This window comes from Sciurus carolinensis, chromosome 9 (genome assembly GCF_902686445.1).
Source record: "Sciurus carolinensis chromosome 9, mSciCar1.2, whole genome shotgun sequence".
In the NCBI taxonomy this organism is placed as follows: Eukaryota; Metazoa; Chordata; class Mammalia; order Rodentia; family Sciuridae; genus Sciurus; species Sciurus carolinensis.
This window is the reverse complement of record NC_062221.1, coordinates 70,274,565-70,295,472: the sequence shown is the minus strand read 5'-3', so window position 1 is coordinate 70,295,472 and position 20,908 is coordinate 70,274,565. Positions and strand designations below refer to the sequence as shown.

Genomic DNA, 20,908 nt, shown 5'->3' with positions numbered 1-20,908 from the left:
TTCTGTTTTATTGCAAAATTATTGGCTATACCTACTGCATGATGAGTCTGTAATAAAGGGTCAGCAAATTATGGCCCATTGGCTGCCCACCATGTTTGTAAATAAATTTTATTGAACACAGCCCTTTCTATACATTGTCACTTTTTTTTTTTTTTTTTGTGACTGCTTTTGAGCAATAACAGCAAATTGAGTCGTTGTGACAGACAGTCTCAACTACAGGGCCATAGCTGCAGTCCCATGGGTCCCAACCAGAATGAAAGCTGTGGGTAAAAGCCTGGTCAGGCCGTTCGGGCAGAGACTCTGGGGACTACTCGTGCCCTGCAGGAAGCCAGAGGTATCACTGTCTGCCTGAAGACTGGAGAGAGAGGAGGCTGTCTGGTGGGAGGTGGGTATACCTGGGTGTCTGTGGCACAGGCTGTGGTGCCAGGCTTCTGTTTAGGCTGCATCCCCTACCCCCATTTTTTTTTGTTTTTGTTTTTGTTTTTTTTGTAGTGCTGGGGATCAAATCCAGGGCCTCACATATGTACCCTATCACTGAGCTACATCCCCAGCCCTTCAGTTGACTCTCAAAAGCCCTTTGGATTCCTCCTTCCAAGTTCTTCCCTGAGTTCTCCCGCTCTGTGCCAGTGATGGTGGTGAGATCCTCTGCTGGATGAACCATGGGGTTCACTGGTGACACAGCCTGACATGGGCCTTTGTCCTGACAACAGCCCCAACCTCCTCCCCAGACCTCTTCCAGCCCCAGGGTGTTCTGCCCGTGTGAGGAGGCCTTGGCATTTGCCTGCAGACCTGCTTGCTCACTAATCTTTAACCCTGGCCTGTTCTCTTTATTAACGTTCACTAGTTGGTTTCACCCTGTTTTCTTTTCTCCTCGGAGGGATCTTATGAACTTCCCAGCTATGAATTACTTCAGGGGTCACCCTGCCTCCACATTCCCTGGAGGAGCGGGGTCTCCTTTGGTTTACCTCAGAACCCTTCAGGACTCAATGTGTTGGTGAAATGAATCGGGTGTGTGTCTGAAGGCAGTGGATGTCATGGCAGGATTATGGCACAAGCATGCAAGTTTTGGTGTAGTGACATTAATCATTTTGAAATAGTGGTTCACTAGCAGTTTGCATCTGATGTTTGTGCGGTCTGGCCCCACCCACTCTCCCGGCTGCCTGGCAGTGTGCCTGTCCTATTCATCATGGCAGAGATGTGAGCATAGTGATTATCTTTATATAATAGAAAGTTGGGGCGGGGGAAGTTAGGAACCTGTAAGTGTCACAGAGCATATTAGTGGTGGGGGAGGGAGAGAAAACTGAGTTGCTAAGTTAACTTTTGGTGGAAGATCAGATTGCATGGTCTCCAAGGTTCCAGGGATCCTGGGACTCCTTTTGTTATATGTGTTTTTAATGAAATAAACCTGTGCTTTTATTACACTAGTCCAATCCAGCCTTCACAGCCTGGCCTCATAATTTAGCTTACTCCTGGATACAAAGCAATTCCCAGCCTGGGACGTCTGTTAGGACTCAGAGCCTCTGATCACATGTGGAGTGAATGAACCCAGAGGCAACGGGAGTCTTTCATTGTGACAAGGAATCTCGGTCCCCAGGACCTGCTTATTCAGTAAATGTTTGTTCACTGAATTAATGAGAAAATAAAAGGGCTGTGTGCTCTGACTTTTGGGCTTTGAGAGTGATAATTAGTCTTGCCTCTTCCCCTGTCTCCCAGTTGAATCCACTGAAAGATAAACTCAGATAGGAATCATACTACCAACTCTATTTTTGGTAAAGTTAAATTGGAAACTGGCTTGGCCTGCAGCTTCCTATATTATTTCTTCATCTCCTCTTCTCTCCAATAACTTCACCCAAATTGCTGGCCTCTGCCTTTGGGGACAGCTGGCTGGCGTAGCACCTGTTTGGGGAGCGGGAAGGGTAATGTTGCTACCGGCTGCAGATGGGTAGAGCTGGAAGAGAAGCCACACTGGAGACAGGTGAGCAGTTAACTCCTGATGGATGACTGGCCCAGCGGGTGTCACACTCAAGTCACTGAGTGAAGAGGCCCAGAATGAGAGGAAGACAGCTTATGCACCCCTTATTTCCCTCCTGAGAGTGGAGTGGCCTCCTTTTTCTCCGGTCAAAGTGTTTTTCCACCATGGAGTAGAAGCCTGACATGTCTCCTGTCAGGGGCCTCAGCATCTCATGCAAGGGCCAGGCTCTGCCCACTTCCTGTGGGGCTAGTGCTGTGTCCACAGGGACACCGAGGCTCAGACAGCCCAAGTCACTGGCCAGCCAGTGTCAAGGGCAGATGCAGACGGAGTCCCATTCTTTGGAGCCCAGCTTCCTTTGTGTTTTGTGGCCTACCGATTTCCCTACGGTGTCCACCGTGCATTCCCACTGGAGCATTGTCCCAACTTCCATTCTCCGTGATTCCCCACAGTAGGAACAATGTCCCCTGACAAGCATTGTGTTCCCTCCTTCATGCTGCTAGTGGTGTTGGTGCTGTGGTAGCAAGTCCCCAAGAGAGAGCCTCTTGTCCCCCAAGGACAGGTGCTGACCTTACAATAGCATTAGGCTTTCTTCTCTTGGGGCCAAAACTCAAACTGATGGCAGGAACTGAAGCCCAGGGTTCATATGCCATGGTGTGTGTGTGTGTGTGTGTGTGTGTGTGTGTGTGTGTGTGTACACCTGTCTGTCAGGCAGGAATGCTGGGGAGGGGCTGTGGGGCATTTTGGATGTTTCATGTTAGACTCTCCTGTGTCTGCATCTTGCCCCATGGACTTGGTGTTGAGGAGGTTCAGGTGGTCCAGGAGGAATGCACCTCCTCCTGATTGTCTGGCAGGAGGCCCTTCTGATCTGGATTGCTTTGCTCTCAGCCTGCCAACGTGCTAACTGGACACAGATTAGAGCTTGTCAGGCTGCTCCCAAGTGGGCCCTGGCCCCACCCTGCCGAGTTGAGATGAGAACCAGCCTGATGTGTGGTTCCAGGCAGCTTTGGTTTCTGTGGCCTACAGATGCATCTCAAAGCTTGTTTTGCAGGAGAGCAACTGTCAGAAAGGGTGACAGCCTGGCATGTCAGGATTCCTGGTGACTGAGGAAACTGCTTTTCATGTCCACTGTGGTCAGTGCAGAAATAGCGTGCTCTGGTTGGGTTTAAATTAAGATCTTTCTGGATTGGAGTGAATCTTGAGGATCTGGCCATTCTGGCTGGAGTCCCCCAAGGCTGGGGACATTACTGCCTCAGGAGAGGAATGTAACCATTTATACCACAGAAACCCCAGAGAGGGTTGAACCAAAGCGTCACAGGATCCACTGGTGTCAGAACCGGAAGGGGCTTGAGGTCATCTGGCCAATGTCTTTTGCAAGAAGAAGAAACAGTCCAGAGAGAGGAGGTGACTTGGCTAAGGCCTTCAGCAAGTCGAACGAAGATTAGTGCCATGTCCCAAGTCAGCCTGGAGCTCTTCCCACAGGCCAGAGCCAGCGCCGTTCACGCTTGGCCTGCCCCTAGTCATTGCTTAATTATCCTTGTTAATGGAAGGGAAAAGAGGCATGAAAATCCCAAAAGTCATTTTATGGTCACAGATTTTTCCTTCTTAGTGACGTTTGACTCCAGTTTGGCTCCAGTTCGTTTATAGCACCTGACTGGGTGGTGAGGGGTGGCTTTTTACCGTGCATGAAGGAGATTGCTCTCAGGACATGGGTGCTGGTTCCCTGAATCCCTGTTGTGCTCACCAGCCACGCCAAGGTACTCAGGCTGTGCTCCCCTCCACTAGTGGCAGATTTGCTTATTCAGTCTGCCATTCATGGAGGGTGTTCTGGGCGCTGCCTGTTTTGTGCCATTGACTGTAAGCTCTTTGTGGGGCTAGACCTCTGACTCCTATTCCTTTTGCATTCCCAGGGTCCAAGTCAGTCTTGTGCTTCATGCAGTGGGATAAATGTTTGTGGGTGGAGGACACATGAGGGGAGGAAGGGCAGAGTACAGAGGCCTCACAATCACTATAACCGGGTTTGCTTTTTCTCCTGCCTGTGACCAGGGTGCAGCATGTGCAAGAGGATCATGCCGCATTTCCAGAAGGCTGCAACGCAGCTGCGAGGCCACTTTGTAAGTGAGGCATCATGGGCCAGCAGGGCTGGGTGGCTCTCAGGCTTCACAGAGATCCATGCTAGGCGTGGGTTGGGGAGGGCAGGTGTTGAAATGATGGGAGGGGACTGACCCCACTGCCCAGGTGGCTTCTAAAACAAAGCTTTGCATGTGGCTCTGTGAAGGTTGAGAAATAGCTCAACAGAATTACTGGGACCTGGAATTTGGCACCTGTCAAAGGCCAGTGATGAAATAGTAAAGAAACCAGCAAGCCACATATGCTACTGCTGAGAGGCCAGAGACCAAGGACAGGACAGCAGGGATCTGGAATTGGTGGGGTGGGTTCCAAAGTGATCTGAGGAACCCAGTGACCAAGAAGGAAGTCGGTGACATAAGAGTGGAATAGAAGCACAGAGCAGGCTCAGAATGGCTGTGTCCTGCCCAGCTCCCCTCCACCATCCCTGCCTGGCTTTGTGTTCAGTGTGATGGAGAGAACCACAGAAAGCAAAGCAGAAAGAGTCAAGCCTGGATGGGGAGCTAGAGAACCTAGCACGCAGGCGATCCCTGAAGAAGGGGGCGAGAGAAGTGGGAGAAGATAGGTGTGCACTAGGGATGCCCATCCTTAGGGGACAGGAGGAGGAAGAGGAGCCATTAAGGCTGTCAGAGAAGTCAGAGCAACTGGGATGGAACAGAGAAGGCCAGGTATTCAGGAGGCAGAAGGAAATGGAAGGGGCATTTAGGCCTCTCCCAGGAGGACTGAGGATTTGTCACTGGGTGCTCCATATGTCATGTCTCTTCCAGGCTTTTTCTTCTGTGCTATATGTCCAATTTTTATTGATTTTTTTTTTTTTAACTGTGACAATAGCACTATTTCACTGACAGCTTAGCTATTTTTAAGCATACAGTTCAGCAATGTTAAGTGTATTTATGTTGTTTTGAAGCAGTTATACAGAAGTTTTTCATCTTGCAAAACTGGACTCTACGTCCACTAACCATGAATTCCCCTTCGCTCCCCAGCCTTATAAACACCTTTCTAATTTTTTTTCAATGACTATTTTAGATCCCTCATATGAATGGTCATATAATATTTGTGATTTTGTGACTAGCTTATTTGACTTAGCATAATATCCCCAAGGTTCATCCAGTTTGTAGCAGGTGACAGGATTTCCTTTTTTTAAGGCTAAATAATATTCCACCATTTACATGTACCATACTTTCTTGATTCATTCATCTTTATCCATTCATGTTCATGGACATTTGGGATGCTTCCAGCTCTGGGCTATTGTGAATAATAACTGCTATGAACTTCGCTATGCAAATATCTGTTTGAGATCTTGCTTCAAATTCTTTTTGATATATGTTTATTCATTTTTGTACCTAACCTGAGTGGCATGTTTTCTTTTGGTGGCAACAGAAAAATAACTGCTGGCTCTTCTTGGAGTATGAAAAGATACATACACCTTTCATGGAAGGGTGTCAAGGAGCCATCTCAGTGAGGCTGGCCCAAGCCTCATTAAGAGAGATCTGAGGTTTTGAAACTGCATCATGATCCTTATGGATCAAATGAAGTGGTGATTAGCTCCCAGTGAACTTGTGAAGTCTAAGTGACAGCATCTGAGCTCGGCAGCAGAGGCCACTAGCCAACTGCAAAGCTGGCTTGCAGAGAACCAGTGCTTTCTCTTTCGACCTCATTTTGGGGCAACACCGGGGTCCTGCTTGCTTCTCACTAATGAATTTTTAGAAGCTTGCCTGGAGATGTTTGGCCTTGGGGCACACACGCATCACTCTGGGGAAGTTCCCCTGCGCATTTCTGGTGCCTCAGTAGGTGCCATATTTTAAGATTATTTAGCCTGGAGAAAAGACTTAATTACCCACTGTGTTCTACCTGCCTGTGCAGAAAACTGCTCAGCTTGACTTCCAAACTCTGTGGGGCTGTCGGATAAATAGCTCCAGCCCCAAATCAGATGGTGAATTATCCCAGCCAGCCCATCAAAGCAGAAGAGGACTTGATGCCAGTCAGGTGCCACATGTGGACCATCCTCAGCCAGTGCCGCCTCTGCTGCCGAGCGCAGTCTTCCTCTAGGCCCCCTCCCCCGCCACCACAGAGCTTGTCTGCCGTGCTTGGCCAGGTGCATCCATCCTAGCTTTCGTTCCACATCACTTTGTTCACTGTTTGATGCTAATTATGATATGTCACCTTCCTGGGTGTAGGAGCCGGGTTTGAGTCACGTCTCCTACTTCAGCACACAGCACAGGGCCATGTTCACAGGAGGTTCCAGGACACTGATGGATGAACAAGGATGTGGTCTATCATTCTGGGTGTTTTTATTTTAAGCTTTTTATCTACATAGAGTGATGTCCCACTTCCACCTTTTTGTTTTATTTTGTGGTGCTGAGGCTTGAACCCGGAGCCTTGTGCATGCTAGGCCCGCACTGCCACCAAGCTACACCCCAGCCCTTCTCTTAAGGGAATCCGGAGCTTTGGTATTTAAGGACGGGGACACAGTGGGAAGGAAGTCTTTGGGACCAGGACCTTGCCCTGGACTCAGGCTCACACCAAGCTCTTTCACAAGGTTGGTTCTGAAGAGCACCTGTGTTCAGAGGAGCTGCTTCCTGCCTGGGCCTCAATCTGGAGATGTAAAAGGTGCCCCCTCAGGTCCCTGGATGATGTTGCAGGAGTCAGGATGCTTGTTCATCCATTCGGCAGCCCAGCAGTGGCCAGGGGTTGGTTGCCTCTGCCCAAGGCTTCTGTGTTTTATGAACTGTTTCCTTGCTTGTGTTTCATTGTTGGGGTTTATTTTGTTCCATTTTTCCTTTAGTTTCTTAGGAAAGCACCTTTTGTAAAATCTGAACCTTTCTCAGATACACAGAAGGGGAAGGACCCTGGCTACCAGGGGTACCACCTGCTTTACTTGGCCTCTGGGGACAGGGCTCATGGTACAGCAGCAGGTCCCTAGGTGCCAGGGACAGGGCTGGAGTGGCTGGGTGACCAGAGGTGTTGATTGCTTTCTGTCTTCACACACGCAGCCCAGCCTGGCTAACAGATGGGCTGCTATTCCCCAGGAATCAAACACTCACCCCTTCCCACCACTGAAATCTAGCCAGCTTCGAACCTCCTGTCTCCTCTTCATCTCCGTCATCTTTGAGCCCTTTTTGGCTGGCTGCGTCTGTGGTAAGGGTCAGAATTCTTCCTCCTCCACAGATTTCTTGGGAGGTATCCAACCTGATGATGTCATAAGAAAGAAGCAAGGCCAGGTCAGGGATGAGTGGCCTTTGCCATTTTCCAGACTCAGATCTGCCTCTTTTTGGCTGTCACTGGTGTCTGGTGAGTCATCTCGTCTGTCCTCCCAACTGCTTGCTAATTGACATCCTCATCCGCAGCTGAGCTGCTCCCTGTCTCGGAAGCCGTCAGAATGAGCCCCATTCCTGTCTCCAGCCTTGCCAGTTATCCATATCCACGCTGAGCCTCTGAGCTTTGCCTGGTCTCTTGTTAACCTTGGCCACCATGAACCAGCCTGGGTGCACACACTGGGAAACGGAACAGTCCTGGTGACAGATTGGTGTAGATCAGTCTCTGGTGCTGCCTTCCTCAACCAGCTGGGAGAACATGGGCAAGCTCCTCAGCCTTGGAGCCTCCATGGCCCCATCTGTGAAGTGGGACTGATAAATGCCAACTCTGTCCTTCTCACTAGGTTGTTGTGAGGCACAAGTGGGTAGGAGTAGCTCTGTGACCTATGGAGCACACGGTAGATACAGAGGACAGACCCTCCCCCAGCCGACCTGAACCCATTCCTCCCACTCACTGGGTGGGGTGCTCCAAGACTCTCTCTTTTTGGCACATGGAATGTGGGCCATTGGCACCAGGAGTCTGTCCCTCAGTAGTTATCTATGTCCATGGCCTCACCAAAATGTAGCTCTGGTGAGCCCCAGTCCTTCACCTAAGCTCCAGCTACCACATGCCACAGTTTGCTTGACATCTCAGTATGGATTTTTTCCCCAAATGCAGGACATCTAAATACATCTCAGCATTTTTCCCTCAGACCACTACTTCCAGCTTTCCTTCAGGACCCCGTCTGAGTCACCCAGGCTCCTCCACAAGCATGTCCTGTGTTGGGGCCTCATCAGACATCCCTTCTCACATCCCTCTTCTCGCCCCTGCCCATCATGCTGGCTCAGACTCTGCTGAGGCACACTGGTTGTGGAAGGCTGCTGACTTGTCTCCCTACCCACATCTTTCCTCTACACAACTTGTCCTTTGTGGTCAGACCTATGTATTCTTGGGTTCTGCATCCATAGATTCAATCAACTGTGAATTGAATTATTTGGAAAGAAATTGCCTCTGTACTGAACATATACACACTTTTTTTATTGTCATTATTCCCTAAACAATACAGCAACACAACTATTTATATAGCATTTACATTGTAATGTGTATTAACATAGATATGATTTAAAGCATATGGGAGAATCTGCATAGGTTATATGCAAATGGTGCTCCAATTTTTATGAGACTTGAGCATCTGAGGACTTGAGTATCTTGGGAGAAGGGGTGGTCCTGGAACCAGTCCCCTACCCATATACAGAAGGATGATTGCTTAAATAAAAGTGGCAGGGTCATGATTGCTGTGCTACTTAGACCTCAGTAGCTCTCCATCACCTTCTGATAGAGTCCCAGTTTTTTTTTTTTTTTAATATATATTTTTAGTTGTAGATGGACACAATACCTTTATTTATTTATTCATTTATTTTTATGTGGTGCTGAGGATTGAACCCAGGGCCTCCTGCGTGCCAGGCAGGTGCTCTACCACTGAGCCACAACCCCAGCCCCTAGAGTCCCAGTTTCATAGGCGGTTAAAGCCTTTTCTAGAGTCAAACCCCCAACACACACCAGCTAGCTTGCTCAGCCTTCTGTCCCTTCTCCCTTTTTGTGTGTCCCACAGTTCAGTTAGGTGGGAATGTTGTCTACTTCTTGGGCCACATTGTCTTGCCTCCGTTTTCCCTCCTGGAGTGCCTGTGGAAGTCTGACCCTCCCTTGAGCAGTAGGGCACGTGCTCCCTGCACCATGCAGCTTCCATGATTCATCCTGGCTGAGGGCTGGAAGTGAAAAAGAACATGCCAGGCGTACCAGCTATACAACCCCACACACTCCTAGGGGTTGTGACCTTTTATTTGCCTTAAACCAAGACTAGATAATTTTGCCTCACTTGGCTTCAAAAACTCCCAACTCCAAAAAGTGTGCATAGTTTTTCAAAAAATGTTTATCTTATTAACTAACCAGTGCCTCAAGTTTCACAGAAGTCCTGCAGAAACTCAAGAGAATTAAGAGTCACCCCAAGCAATGGTGATTTGGAAAGGCTACCCAGGGAGGTGAGATTTGATTTGCCTTAGGGGATGAATGATTTTTGGATGGCACTCAAGTGCTGAGGAACAGGCATCCTTAGGAAGGGGACCAGAGAGCACAGAATGGGAGCCAGGCAAGAACAGTGTGTGCTCTGGAACTATGGGAAGGATTATAGGGACTCTTAGTAATAGTAATAAAAATCACTAATTCATCTGGAGTGTTACAGTTGCTTTGCCTATGGGCCAGGATGTAACTCAGCAGTGAAATACTTGCCTGGTATGTGCAAGGCCCTTGGTTCAATCCTTAGTTTCACACAAGAAACAAACAAACAAAAAAAACAAAAACAAAAGATGCTTTTTTTGTTTATTTGTATTATCTCATTTAATCTTCTCCACAAGCACATGAGGTGGCTGCAGATGAGGAAGCTGAGGGCAAAGAGGCACTGGGACTTGTCCAAGGAGGAAATGAGTCTGCCAAGTGCAGAGTCAGGACTCCAGCCCAGGAGGCCTGAGCCCCGAGCCCCTGCTCCCAGTTGCTGTGGGGTGCTGCTGCTGAGCTCCACAGGGCCTGAGAAGGCAGAGGTCTGACGTCCTGTGTAGAAATCTCTGGCTATCTTCTTCCCCGGTGAATAAAAAATTGAGACCCTAGCAGGTGTACAAGTAAGAGTTTTGTAAGAAAGAAGGATTCAAAAATGAGATAGGGACCATATGGGCTGAGTATGAAGATGGAGTTCAGCCTGTATTCCATGGAATTGGAAGGTTTTTGTGCAGGGAACTGGTATAATGAAAGAGGAGACTGTGTACGATTAATCTTGCAGTGAATGTGCACTGACGCTAGGGAGATCAATTAGACAGAAAAAAAGAACTTTAAAATAGACAAATATTACTGCAACAGGCTGAATCAATCTGGGAAATGAGCAGGATGGCTTTTAGAGGGCTCCAGGGCTTCTAGTAAGTTCTGTTTCAGGTTTATTTTCCCTCTATTCTTTGCAGCATCCCAAAATGGGCTGGGAAAAAAAAACCAGTGATTTAGCAAGCATTTATTATGTGCCTGCTGTACACCAGGCATTGCACTAGGTACTTAAAACAGTTGGAAAGACATATCCATGTGCCTCTGGGGATGAAGAGTCCAGAGGCACAGGTGGTCCCCACCACCAGGAAAATTTGTAGGAAGTAAGGACCTTGATAGTCACTGAACACTAGTTCTGTGCTAAAGCTGTTGACATAGGTCATCTCATTCCATTCTCTTACAAGTCCTGTGACTGTATCATTACCCACATATTCCAGACAAGGAACTCAGTGAGGGTGACCTGCCCAGGCCACATGAACTGCCTTCTGGTTCATTGTCTACTGAAACCACTGTTTTCCCTTTGCTCTTCCTGAGTGTTCTTTTGTATTGGAAATGGTAAGACTGAGTTTCCTGGGCTGCTTCTCTTGTGCTGTAACTGCTATTGACCCTTTGGAACTTCTTTTCCCCTTGCCTCTCTGCCACCTGGCTCTGCGGACTATTCTCTGTCTGCCCATGCCAGCTACATTCTCTTCTAAGAACAGACTTCCAAGTCCTAGTGGCTCACCCAGTCCTAGAGAAGAAGGTATCTCTTGCAGGAAAGGAAGAATCTCAGGGGTATTCTGGGTTGTTCTTAGTATCTAGCCACATGTCAGTAGCATAGCTACTAAAATACTCTTTCCAATTCGGGGGTATTGACCAAGTGGACCCCTGGTACCACAACCTGTTGGCTTCTGTGGTTGGTCCAACCAAGCTGAAGGTGATCACAAACAGGAGGAGGGAGTTAAGGAGGCATGGCGAGGTCTGAAGGAAGGAGAGGTGGGCAGGCCTCTGGATACCTCGTTTCTCATGTTGCACCTGAGAACCACCCAGTCTCCTTGGCTATCATCTGAGCCATAAGTTCTGCAAATGTCATGTGTCGAGTGTAGGTGGAAAGAGTGGGGACAGGCCTTGAGGTATCCAGGAAGTGTCTGAGGACCTTGTACTCATCTCAGTGGTATCTGAAAGCCACTTGCTTCCATTACTTAGGAGAAGGGCACAATCTGCGTTAGCACGGGCAGACAGAAAGACATAAGATGCACTTAAGTGGCCATGGCCCTGCTCCAGGTCCTGCTTGAACTTGGTAGCAAGGCCAGGTTTCTTCCTCAGCTCTCAGGACTTTGCATTTTCCTCAAGGATGATCACCCTACAGGGCAGGCATAAGGATATAGCTGTATGGAGTGCAGCACTTGGACCCAGAAGTCGGACTCTTCCAGAGCTCTCTATTGTTAGTCCCAGCCTGGCTAGCCAGCCTTGTTCTCCAGGGGCCCTGGTGTACTTCAGTCTGAAAGACTTTGACAGACAGACAGACACACACACACAAACACACAGTGTTTAGGCCCGGAGACAGGACGAGGGTGCAGAGGGTGGCTAGTTCCTTCTGCCTTCCCTCCAGGTGCTAGCCGGGATGAACGTCTACCCCTCTGAGTTTGAAAACATCAAGGAGGAGTACAACGTGCGTGGCTACCCCACCATCTGCTATTTCGAGTGAGTCCCCTGCTTCCCTTCTGGAGCTCAGCCCTCCCTGATGGCATTCGCATCCCTGGCTGAGCCATGCTGTCTCTCCATGTTTCACAGGAAAGGCCGATTTCTGTTCCAGTATGATAACTACGGGTCCACAGCTGAGGACATCGTGGAGTGGCTGAAGAAGTAAGTCAGGTGCTCGCCTCAGGGACTGTGCAGCCAGAGGGAGGGGCAGCTGCTGGGCCCAGGGGAGGCTCCTCAGTCTCAGGGCCCAGGAAAGAGTGAGGAAGGGAAGGAGATTTATCGCACTGCCTGCGTGGCTGGCGCAGGGTGGGGGTCTGAGGAATTTGGATCACCGGGTTGGGAGGACTTGGTATGCCTTGGGCCTGTGATGATCAGACACTGGCCAGAATCTGTCTCCCCTCTCCCTCTTCTGCATGCCAGGAGTTGGGGGTGGGGCCACCTAAACCTGTCAGCCCTCTTGGATTAGTCAAGGGCTTTCTAAAATCTAAAATCTTCCCACATTTCATTTTCTTTCTTTTTTTGTTGTTGTTGTTGTTTGTTTTGTTTTTGTTTTTGTTTTTGTTTTTGTACCTGAGATTGAACAACTAACCCACATCCCCAGCCTTTTTTATTTTATAGTTTGAGACAGGGTGTGGCTAAGTTGCTTAGGGTCTTGCTGAGTTGATCAGGGCTTCACTAAGTTGCTGAGGCTGACTTTGAACTTGTGATCCTCCTACCTCAGCCTCCTGAGCTGCTGGGATTACAGGTGTGTGCCACCATGCCTGGCTTCACATTTCAAATAGAATCTGCCCCCCCACACACACACACTCTTTGATGAATAATGGTATTTCTCTCCTAGGATATCAGACTTGAGAAAAGTTCCACTGAAGGTCTTTCTGAAAATAGAATTGTCACTTGAACATTTATTTCAAACACAATAGTGTTTTAGGTGCTGTGAAACTACTAAGAAGTATTCTCAATGCCTTAGGCTTCACCTTTCACCCACCTGCCCCCTGCTCCTGCAGACCCTGCTTTACTGCCATGCGCCCTCCCTGGTTTAGAATGTGATTGGAACCATAGAACACCAGATCCCACCACTCATTGGCACCACCCCTCACCTGGAGCCCCACTATACTGGTCCTGGTGATCAGGTCCTGATCACCCCTTTGATTGTTCCCACCTATCATAACCTTATGAGTGCCTTCAGAATGGCTCAGTGTCCCCTCCTGCAGTCACCAGGCCACCACCAATGAGCGTTCACCCTGCTGGCTCTGCAGGGTATTTGTGCATAGGGATAACAGCTAATGTTTTTGGGGCTCCGGTTTGTGACTGACACCATTCTAAGCACTTTACAGGGATTCTTGTTTAAACTTCACAGTCAGGTGGTGAGGCAGGTCTTGGAGTCCTCGGTTTGCATTGAGGTCACTTGAGGCATAGTGTTGGAGCAGCTTGCCTGAGGTCCTAGAGCTGATCCCACCCTCTATTGTGGCAGCTCTCCACCGTCCAGGTCAGCCTCCTCCAAGGTCTACTCTGAGTCTCCACCTTCCCCAGTTACCAGCACAAGGGTAGTTAATTGACACCCTTACGTTGAGGACCCACTGTACAAATCCGAGTTAAATAATTAGTTATCCAAAGATAGGGAATTCAAAATAAGTATTTTCACAATGGTATAAAGGTTAGATTTTGTATTAAAAAATTTTTAAAAGCACCATAGAAACAGCTGTTGGATACCTAAAGGTTGAAAACCTCGGTCTGCTGCTCTCCCCACTCCCAAGGGCCCGGAGGATGATGCATCCATGCAGTCCCGTGTTTGCATAGCATTTTTTATTTCTCGGAAACATTTTCACATCTCTGTCCCCATCGGCTACCTTATTTTCAGCCCCTGCCTGGGAAGGCTGCTCCCCATTATCATGTATTCATTGTCTTAGCCTGGCCTTCACTTTCCTATTTTCCTTTTTCATTTGATAATAAGCATGTCCTCTCCTCCAGCCAGACATATCTCGCTCTGCTTTGGGAAAAGGTTTCAACAAATAGCAATCTCATTTGTCACCAGAGCATAAAATCTGTCTGCTTCCCTCCCCCTTCTCTAACCTTTCCTGGTTTCAAAACACCCTCATATCTTTTTGGAAGGATAAGGTTTGGTTTTCTGTTTCTTTTTTTGAAGTGTTCAGAATCGCTTGCTAGTCCCAGACAAGGGGAGTGCATCATGGAGTTTCTGAGACAGGTTATTACCTCCAGACTGGAGCTTGCCATCTTGTCCTCCCACCCTCTCCTTCTTGCACACCCATCTAGCTCCCCCATAGAACTTGCTCTGACCTGCCTGAACCCCAGGGCTACCTGCCTGGGCTGGCACCCCTCCACCTCCCACCTCCTCCTCTCCTCCTGCTCCTCGTAGTGGGAAGGAGCCCTCTTCCCAGCCTGAGGTTCATGTGTGGTCTCAGAGGGAGGAGGGACGTGGGTGCTTTCAGGAAGGAAGGGCACCTGGGCTCCTGTAGCCCCTCCTGGCTGCCCACAAGCACTCTGTTGGGGCACACGTAGGTGGACTGCCCTGGAGATGGATTGCAGCCTGCCCCGCGGTGGGGCGGGAGCAGGAAGGCCACCTGCCAAAGGACATCCTGTGAGCTGCCTGCCCTCACGCTCCAGCAGGAGTGGTGATGTCACTGTGCGACTCACAGGCTTGATTTTAAAGTCTTTTCTAGTTTTAAGGATATTTCAAGTTTATTATAGAAAAATCTCTAAAGTATAATGAAACCAAAAAAGCCCTCCCCTACCCCATTATCCAAAGGTAACATGATGTTTTGGTGAATTTCCTTCTGGGTTTTCCCTCCATGAATACCCAGCTCTGTGTGAGGTTTTTCCCTGGCCCGTACATTTTAAATCTTTATCAGCTTCCCCTCACAATCCTGGCAGGCCGTAGTGATCTCCCTCCCCTTTCCTGCCACCCTGGGCCTCTTGGTTGGCTTTTAGTCACTCAGGGCTTATGAGGCCACATGTAGGACAAAGGTGAATCCAGGGTGGGAGGGGTGGGGGGGGAGGTAAAAAGATTAACAGAATGAATCAAAAACTATGACCCTAGGTACATGTATGATTACACAAATGGTATGCCTCTACTTCATGTACAGAGAAACAAGACGTATCCCATTTGTTTACAATACAAATAAATTTAAAAATAAAAAAAATTAAAAAAAAAAAAGAAAATTGACATAGGAAAAAAAAAAAAAAAAGTGGTGAATCCAGCCTGGCTAAATTTCCCAGTGATTTTAAAAGCCCAGGAGAGAAGAGCCTACATTCTGCCCTCTACCAGGTGACTGTGGTGGATGGCATGGAGAGATGCAGGTCAGGGAGTGAGTTCTGGTGTCCCTGCACCTGAGGGCCCTGGAGCAGGCACACTGACAGCAGTAATGGCCTGTGTCTCATCGTTGCAGCAGAACTCACACTGGTGGGTTGGGCTAGGCAGGCAGGTAGGGGACTCGGAAGCAGCCATGTGCTTTGGCCGAACCACCTTTCTGCTTTGTATTAACCACATTTCTGCTGTTGCTTAAGCCAACCAGAGCTTAACTGAATTAATGAACGCGGAGTATCCTTGCCTTGCAGTACTCCTAGTACCTTTCTGAGGTGAGGAACTGATGTGTGGCCCTCAGTGCTGGAAAGCCAGAGACAGGCACCCTCCCCAAACCACAGAGTATGCGACAGTAGTCGGAGGCAGGGAAGGACCAGCAGGGCCCTCCAAATGTTTGCATTTCCTTAGTGCCCTTTGCCTCGTGTTGAGATCAGGTCCATGTTTGGCTGATTCTTACAGATTGCATGATATCTAGGGACACTTGGGTAGCATTTTACAGATTCACAAAGCAGCTCGCTTGCATTAGCTGCCTAACCTGAGAGGTAGATGAAGAAAGGACCACACACAAACACACACACACACACACACACACACACACACACACACACACACACTGTCCCACAGATGTTTTAAGTCGAATTTGCTTGCCTGAGCTCCCCAGCTGGTGAGCAGAGGAAGTTGGACCCAGCCAGGTCTTGCCACCCCCACTTCTGCTCTCTGTCCCTCTCTCCTGCTGAGTGAACAGTCTTAACTTCTACTGAGCTGGCGTTTCTTTCTCTGGTGCATCCTCTTGTCAGTGTTGATTCTACAGATTGGGGCCATAGAAAATAAATTTCTCTTGAAGGTAGTCTGAAATGATTGAAGAAAGCCCCTATGTTCTCTCATGTCGTCTCCAATTTAAACATCCCCCATTCCTTTAACCACTTTTCTCTGATTTAGTCATTCGACAAGCATTTACTGGGCGTCTGCTGTGGGTTGGGTTTAAGAGGTGAAGAGCCTTGAGTGAGCTGGTCTTTAGGGAGCTCGCCATCTGGGGAGGCCGCAGGGGAAGGCATCAGTCAGTGCTTTGGGCTCAGACCTCCACTCACTCTTTCCAGCACATGTTCTTAAGTCCGCCCACTCTGCAGGCTCTATGGAAAGTAAACTTCTGGTGGTCTGCTGGATGGGAATGAGGTGCTCCCCAGGACCTACGGGTCTGACTGCTCCAAGTTTCAATGACACCTGTTTTCAGAGGGGTCTGCAGCTCTGCTTTGAGGCATGGTCCTTGGAGACCTGGGTCTTTGCACACCACTGTGGTCTCTGGGCCCTGTCCTTGCTCTCCCCACTGCCTCCCATTTTGCCAAGTTAGTTTCCTAGCTACTAATGTTGTGCTGGCCTCTTTTACTCTTTTCTGCTTTGTCTTTTCTGTTCTCTGTGCTCCAGAGGATTCATACTTTAAAAACAAAAACAAAAAAATTCCTATACTTTCATGATTTGGGGATACATTCTCCTCCATATTTAACTACATGTATCTTAGGGTCTTTCATTTGCTTATGACCCTGCCAAGCCACAGCTTCTCCATCTCGTGTTTATTGTTTTGCTGAATTTTTAAAATTTTTATTTTGATTTTTGAATAGATTACATTCACATAATAAAAAAGATTTTTTTAGAGATACTTAAAAGTATATATCCAAAAGCTTCTCTTCCACCCATTTTCTCCCTTCTGTTATCCCTCCCACCCCCTAGATGTAACAACTTCAACTCATTTCTTGTATGCTCTGAAAGACCTTATGCAGAATCAAGCAAATGCGAATAAATATATTTTGTCTCCCCATTATGCAAGTTAAAAAATCATAGACCATTCTGTCCATCTCCAGCAATCTGTCCATGTCAGTATATAGAGTGAGTCCTTGTTCTTCCTTCAGTGCTCAGCCCTCGGTTGTGTGACTGGACCTTAGTTGACCTTATCTGTCCCCTCCCTACATCTGAATAATGGCTTGTATCCCATCTCTGCCATGACAAATAATCTATAGTAAATACCCTCAAATTCCTGTAGGTTTGCTTGTGTGCAGGTATATTGTGAAGATGAATTCCCTAGTGGAATTGGTGGTGTGAGGGGTTAGTGGTTTGAGCCCAGTGGAGGGAGCTGGATTCCATGCTGTGGTCTGGGACCATCATCTGGCTGGTGACTCATTCTGAAGCTTGATTTTTGCCACCAGTTCCATCAGACTTTGGGTATGCATGGCCTGACATGGTTTGCCATCTCCCTGCCACTTTCTATCTCTTGGAACTAGGGAGGCTGGGGCTGCCGGTGAGACCCAGTCAGAAGCACGAGTGTGAGCTTTGCTGTGGGGGTGTGGGGTGTCGGCAGGCTCCATTGTGTGGGCCCTGTTGCTCTCTCCAGCCCTGACTGCTGGAACCTTAAAATGTTCCCTATTATCAGCCCTCACAGACAGGAAGCAATGGTTGTCTTTCACATGTGTCATCCTAAAGGGTTCTTTCAAAACTGCACTTAAGGTGCTTTGGTGAAGGTGCTTCTGGCAGTTAAGCAGCAGGGATGTTACGTTCCTGGCCCCTTACGTTCTGGTCCTGAGCAAGGGAGGGCACCTGGGAGCCTTTCCCCCTCACGGGTGTCAGTGTGTGGTTACATATTAGGGGCATGGGCACCTGACAGGTCAGGCAGTGACCCAAGATTTTGCAGCTCATGAGTGGTGGCGTTGATTTGGGCTTTAGGAGAACTGCATAAGTTTGTTCTTGGCCTCTGGAAGGATTAGTGAGGTGGAGTGGACACTGTCAGTTAGGATATCCCAACCTTCTTTTCCTCAGGCTGGTCAGTGGTTGCCCCTGCGCCCTTACAGCAGCTTCTCCTTCCCTGCCTGGATTTAGTCTTTCTCAGATACCTGGCCACTCTCCTTTCCCCTCGCCCCCTGCAAAGAGCCACCTCCCTCCACCTCCCCCATTCACCCCCTGCCCTGCGGGTAGTACTGAGCACAACATGGAGCTTTTCCAAAGGTCACGCTGTCCACTGTTGATGTTTATTTTTGCCAGTTTGCTGATATTTTGCAATAGCTTGAGAAAGCTAACAAACCCTCCAGTTCCTGGGAGGAAGTGAGATTTCCTGAGCTGCCTAAAGAGCGATAGCTAAAAGCTACTATTTGTACCAGGGTATGAGCTGAGTACCTCTCTGGGACTCTGAAGGGAAGTTGGAGGTGGGCAGGGCCATGCCGCTCACTCCATGACTCCTCCACCAGGGCCAGTTTCTGGCATGTAAAAGGCTGCACCCCTGGAATGGGACATGCCAAGCCAGTGGGGGCTTTGTATTCAGGGAGCTGGATTTTGTAAGGGCTTCTCAGCCCTGGGCTTGCTCTGAGCTCTGCCTGTTTTTGGTCTTCCAGTCCACAACCGCCACAGCCCCAGGTCCCCGAGACTCCCTGGGCAGATGAGGGCGGCTCCGTTTATCACCTGACCGATGAAGACTTTGACCAGTTTGTGAAGGAACACTCCTCTGTCCTCGTCATGTTCCACGCCCCATGTGAGTGGAACTCTGCTCTCTCCTCTGCCCTCCCCTCCCACAGAGTAACATGGGCGTGCTGCTTTGGTACCCAAGTCCTGCAGGCACTTATTGTTGGATACCAGGAACCAGAGATGCAGTGGAGACAGGCAAGATCTCCGCCCTGCATCCTTGTCAGAACTGTACAGAAGTCCTGATCAGGCCACAGGTGTCTCTCAGCTAGAGCTCAGTGAGGTCCACCACCTGCAGGCTTCCTCTACACCAGCATAAACTGGAGAAGTCAAGACAGGAAGTGGTCTTAGAGCCTACCTAGAGCAGGAGCAGTAGCCCACCCTTTTTATACCTGGGGTGGGGAAGGCACGGAGAGGGCCTGTGCATGCCAGGTGGCTGAACAGGCATCATGAGGCTAACTGAGCCTCCGATCTCCCAGCTCTAGAATGCCTTCTTTTTGCTTCTCCTGGTTTCAGTGTCAGCCTGAATCAAGGAAAGCAAGTATGTCAGTGCTGTTAGCATGCACTTGCAATAATGGCTGGAAGACCTGCAGCTCAGAACTTTTCTGGGCCTGTGTCCTCCCCACACCTCTGGAGAATAGAAAACTAGTTTCCAAGAGGAAGAGGGCTGCTTCTGAAAGGGTGAGCAAGGATCATAGGAGAGCAAGAGATGGCAGCCACAGGGGTACAGAGCTGCCCTATCAGCACAGCCTGGGACAGGGCCTCCAGCCAACTCTTTGGCCCAGCAATGGTGGGTAAGAGATCGTGGAGGAGGAAAAAAAAATCAGGAATTACATGCTTCATGAGTCAGTGTCATAATTGTAATGTCATAGGATTCTCATGCTAACACTTGTGTGTCACACCGTGTGCGAGAGTGGCTTCTGGAAGGGTCATCTTTAATCTTACCCACCATACCACAGAGTATGATTAGCCCCATTTTGCAGATAAGGAGACTGCCACACAGAGAAATGACAGTTTGCACTGCTCGTGAGTACTGTACTGCTTCAGATTTCAGGGCCACTGGACCTGGGAGGAGCAGGGTCAAGTCCTGACCCATGACTCCTGCTCACTGTCCTCTTCCCTGAAGCATCACGTGGGTGTGGTTCGTCTGGGAGTTGTTTGTAAACATATTATTACTCTAGATTTCCCTAATTCCTCATTAAGAAGTGCTCACTTCTTAAGAGAATCCAAAGGAGAAGTATTTCCTATGGTTCTTCTGAGTTTCTACAAAAGAAATGAAGAAAGCTCAAAAGATCCTTTCGAAGATCCTCCAGTTTTGGACCCTCCTGAGTAAAGGCATGACAGTCAGGCCTTAGGAGCTTGTCACTCCCAGATCCCCTGTGGCCTTAGTGAGGGTGTCCCTCGGGATAGAAGTGCCTGAAAGATTGCCCCGTTGGATAGCTGGGCTGCTCTGCCGTGGGCCTCCCTAGCTAATGTGCTCTCCTGGCCACTCCCAGAGCTGCCGATGGAAAGAGGCCTTGCAGGTAGTTTCAGTGTTGAATCCAGAGCCCCAGTCGCCATTCTTGCCTCCCTGTCCCTGCCACAAAGGCAGATACTGGCTGACTATTTTCACTTGCCCCCTGGAACAAGTTCACCCCCACCTGTCTGTCCTTCTGGTCTGAGGCAAGAGAGCCCACTATCCCGTGGCCATCCATGGCTCTGTGCGTGTGAGTTTATTTCTGCTTCACTGTGGAGTGAAGAGGGATCAGGCCAAGGCTTGAGATGGTGTCCCGATGAACTGCCAGGTGACTTTCCCATCAGATGGCAGTGACTGTGCACTGAAGGCTCTTCTCTCTGTGCCTCCTCCTTATCTGGAAGCATGTTCTTTGATCTGGGAAGGAACATAATGCAGGGTTTAAAGGGGATTCAGAGTTCAGGACAGGTGAGCTGAGAGCAGAACTTTTAGTTGCTGAACTTTACACCTGGTGCAGGAATGCTCCAAAAAGCCCCCAGTGATCAGGAAACCAGGACAAGTGTCAGGAAGCCAGAAATCCACGATGCCATCCCAGGCTTCCCAGGTCCCGAAAAGGTGACTTCTGCAAATCATAGAATAATAGTTGTCCGTCAGTCCCAGGCCAAGTTGGGAATGGTTTGGGGACAGACTGTTGTGTGGAGATTTAGGAAAATAAACAGGGATCTGTCGACATAGCAGACCATACATTCTACTTGGGATT

The 20,908-nt window shown here is 48.9% G+C and overlaps 1 protein-coding gene and 1 non-coding gene across 3 annotated transcripts in view; one reads left to right on the top strand and one right to left on the bottom strand.

Moving 5' to 3' along the window:
* The window catches only part of Pdia5 (protein disulfide isomerase family A member 5), a 90,661-nt gene that overhangs the window by 43,825 nt on the left and 25,928 nt on the right, over positions 1-20,908 (top strand). For both annotated transcript variants that reach the window (XM_047564431.1, XM_047564430.1), the window contains 4 exons: positions 4,016-4,083; positions 11,844-11,935; positions 12,026-12,097; positions 18,629-18,765. In XM_047564431.1, the coding sequence (XP_047420387.1) occupies positions 4,016-4,083; positions 11,844-11,935; positions 12,026-12,097; positions 18,629-18,765 (369 nt within the window). The remainder of the gene's footprint in view (positions 1-4,015; positions 4,084-11,843; positions 11,936-12,025; positions 12,098-18,628; positions 18,766-20,908) is intronic.
* On the bottom strand, positions 8,813-8,885 carry Trnaa-ggc (transfer RNA alanine (anticodon GGC)). The gene has a single exon. It is a non-coding gene; the product is annotated as a tRNA-Ala (tRNA).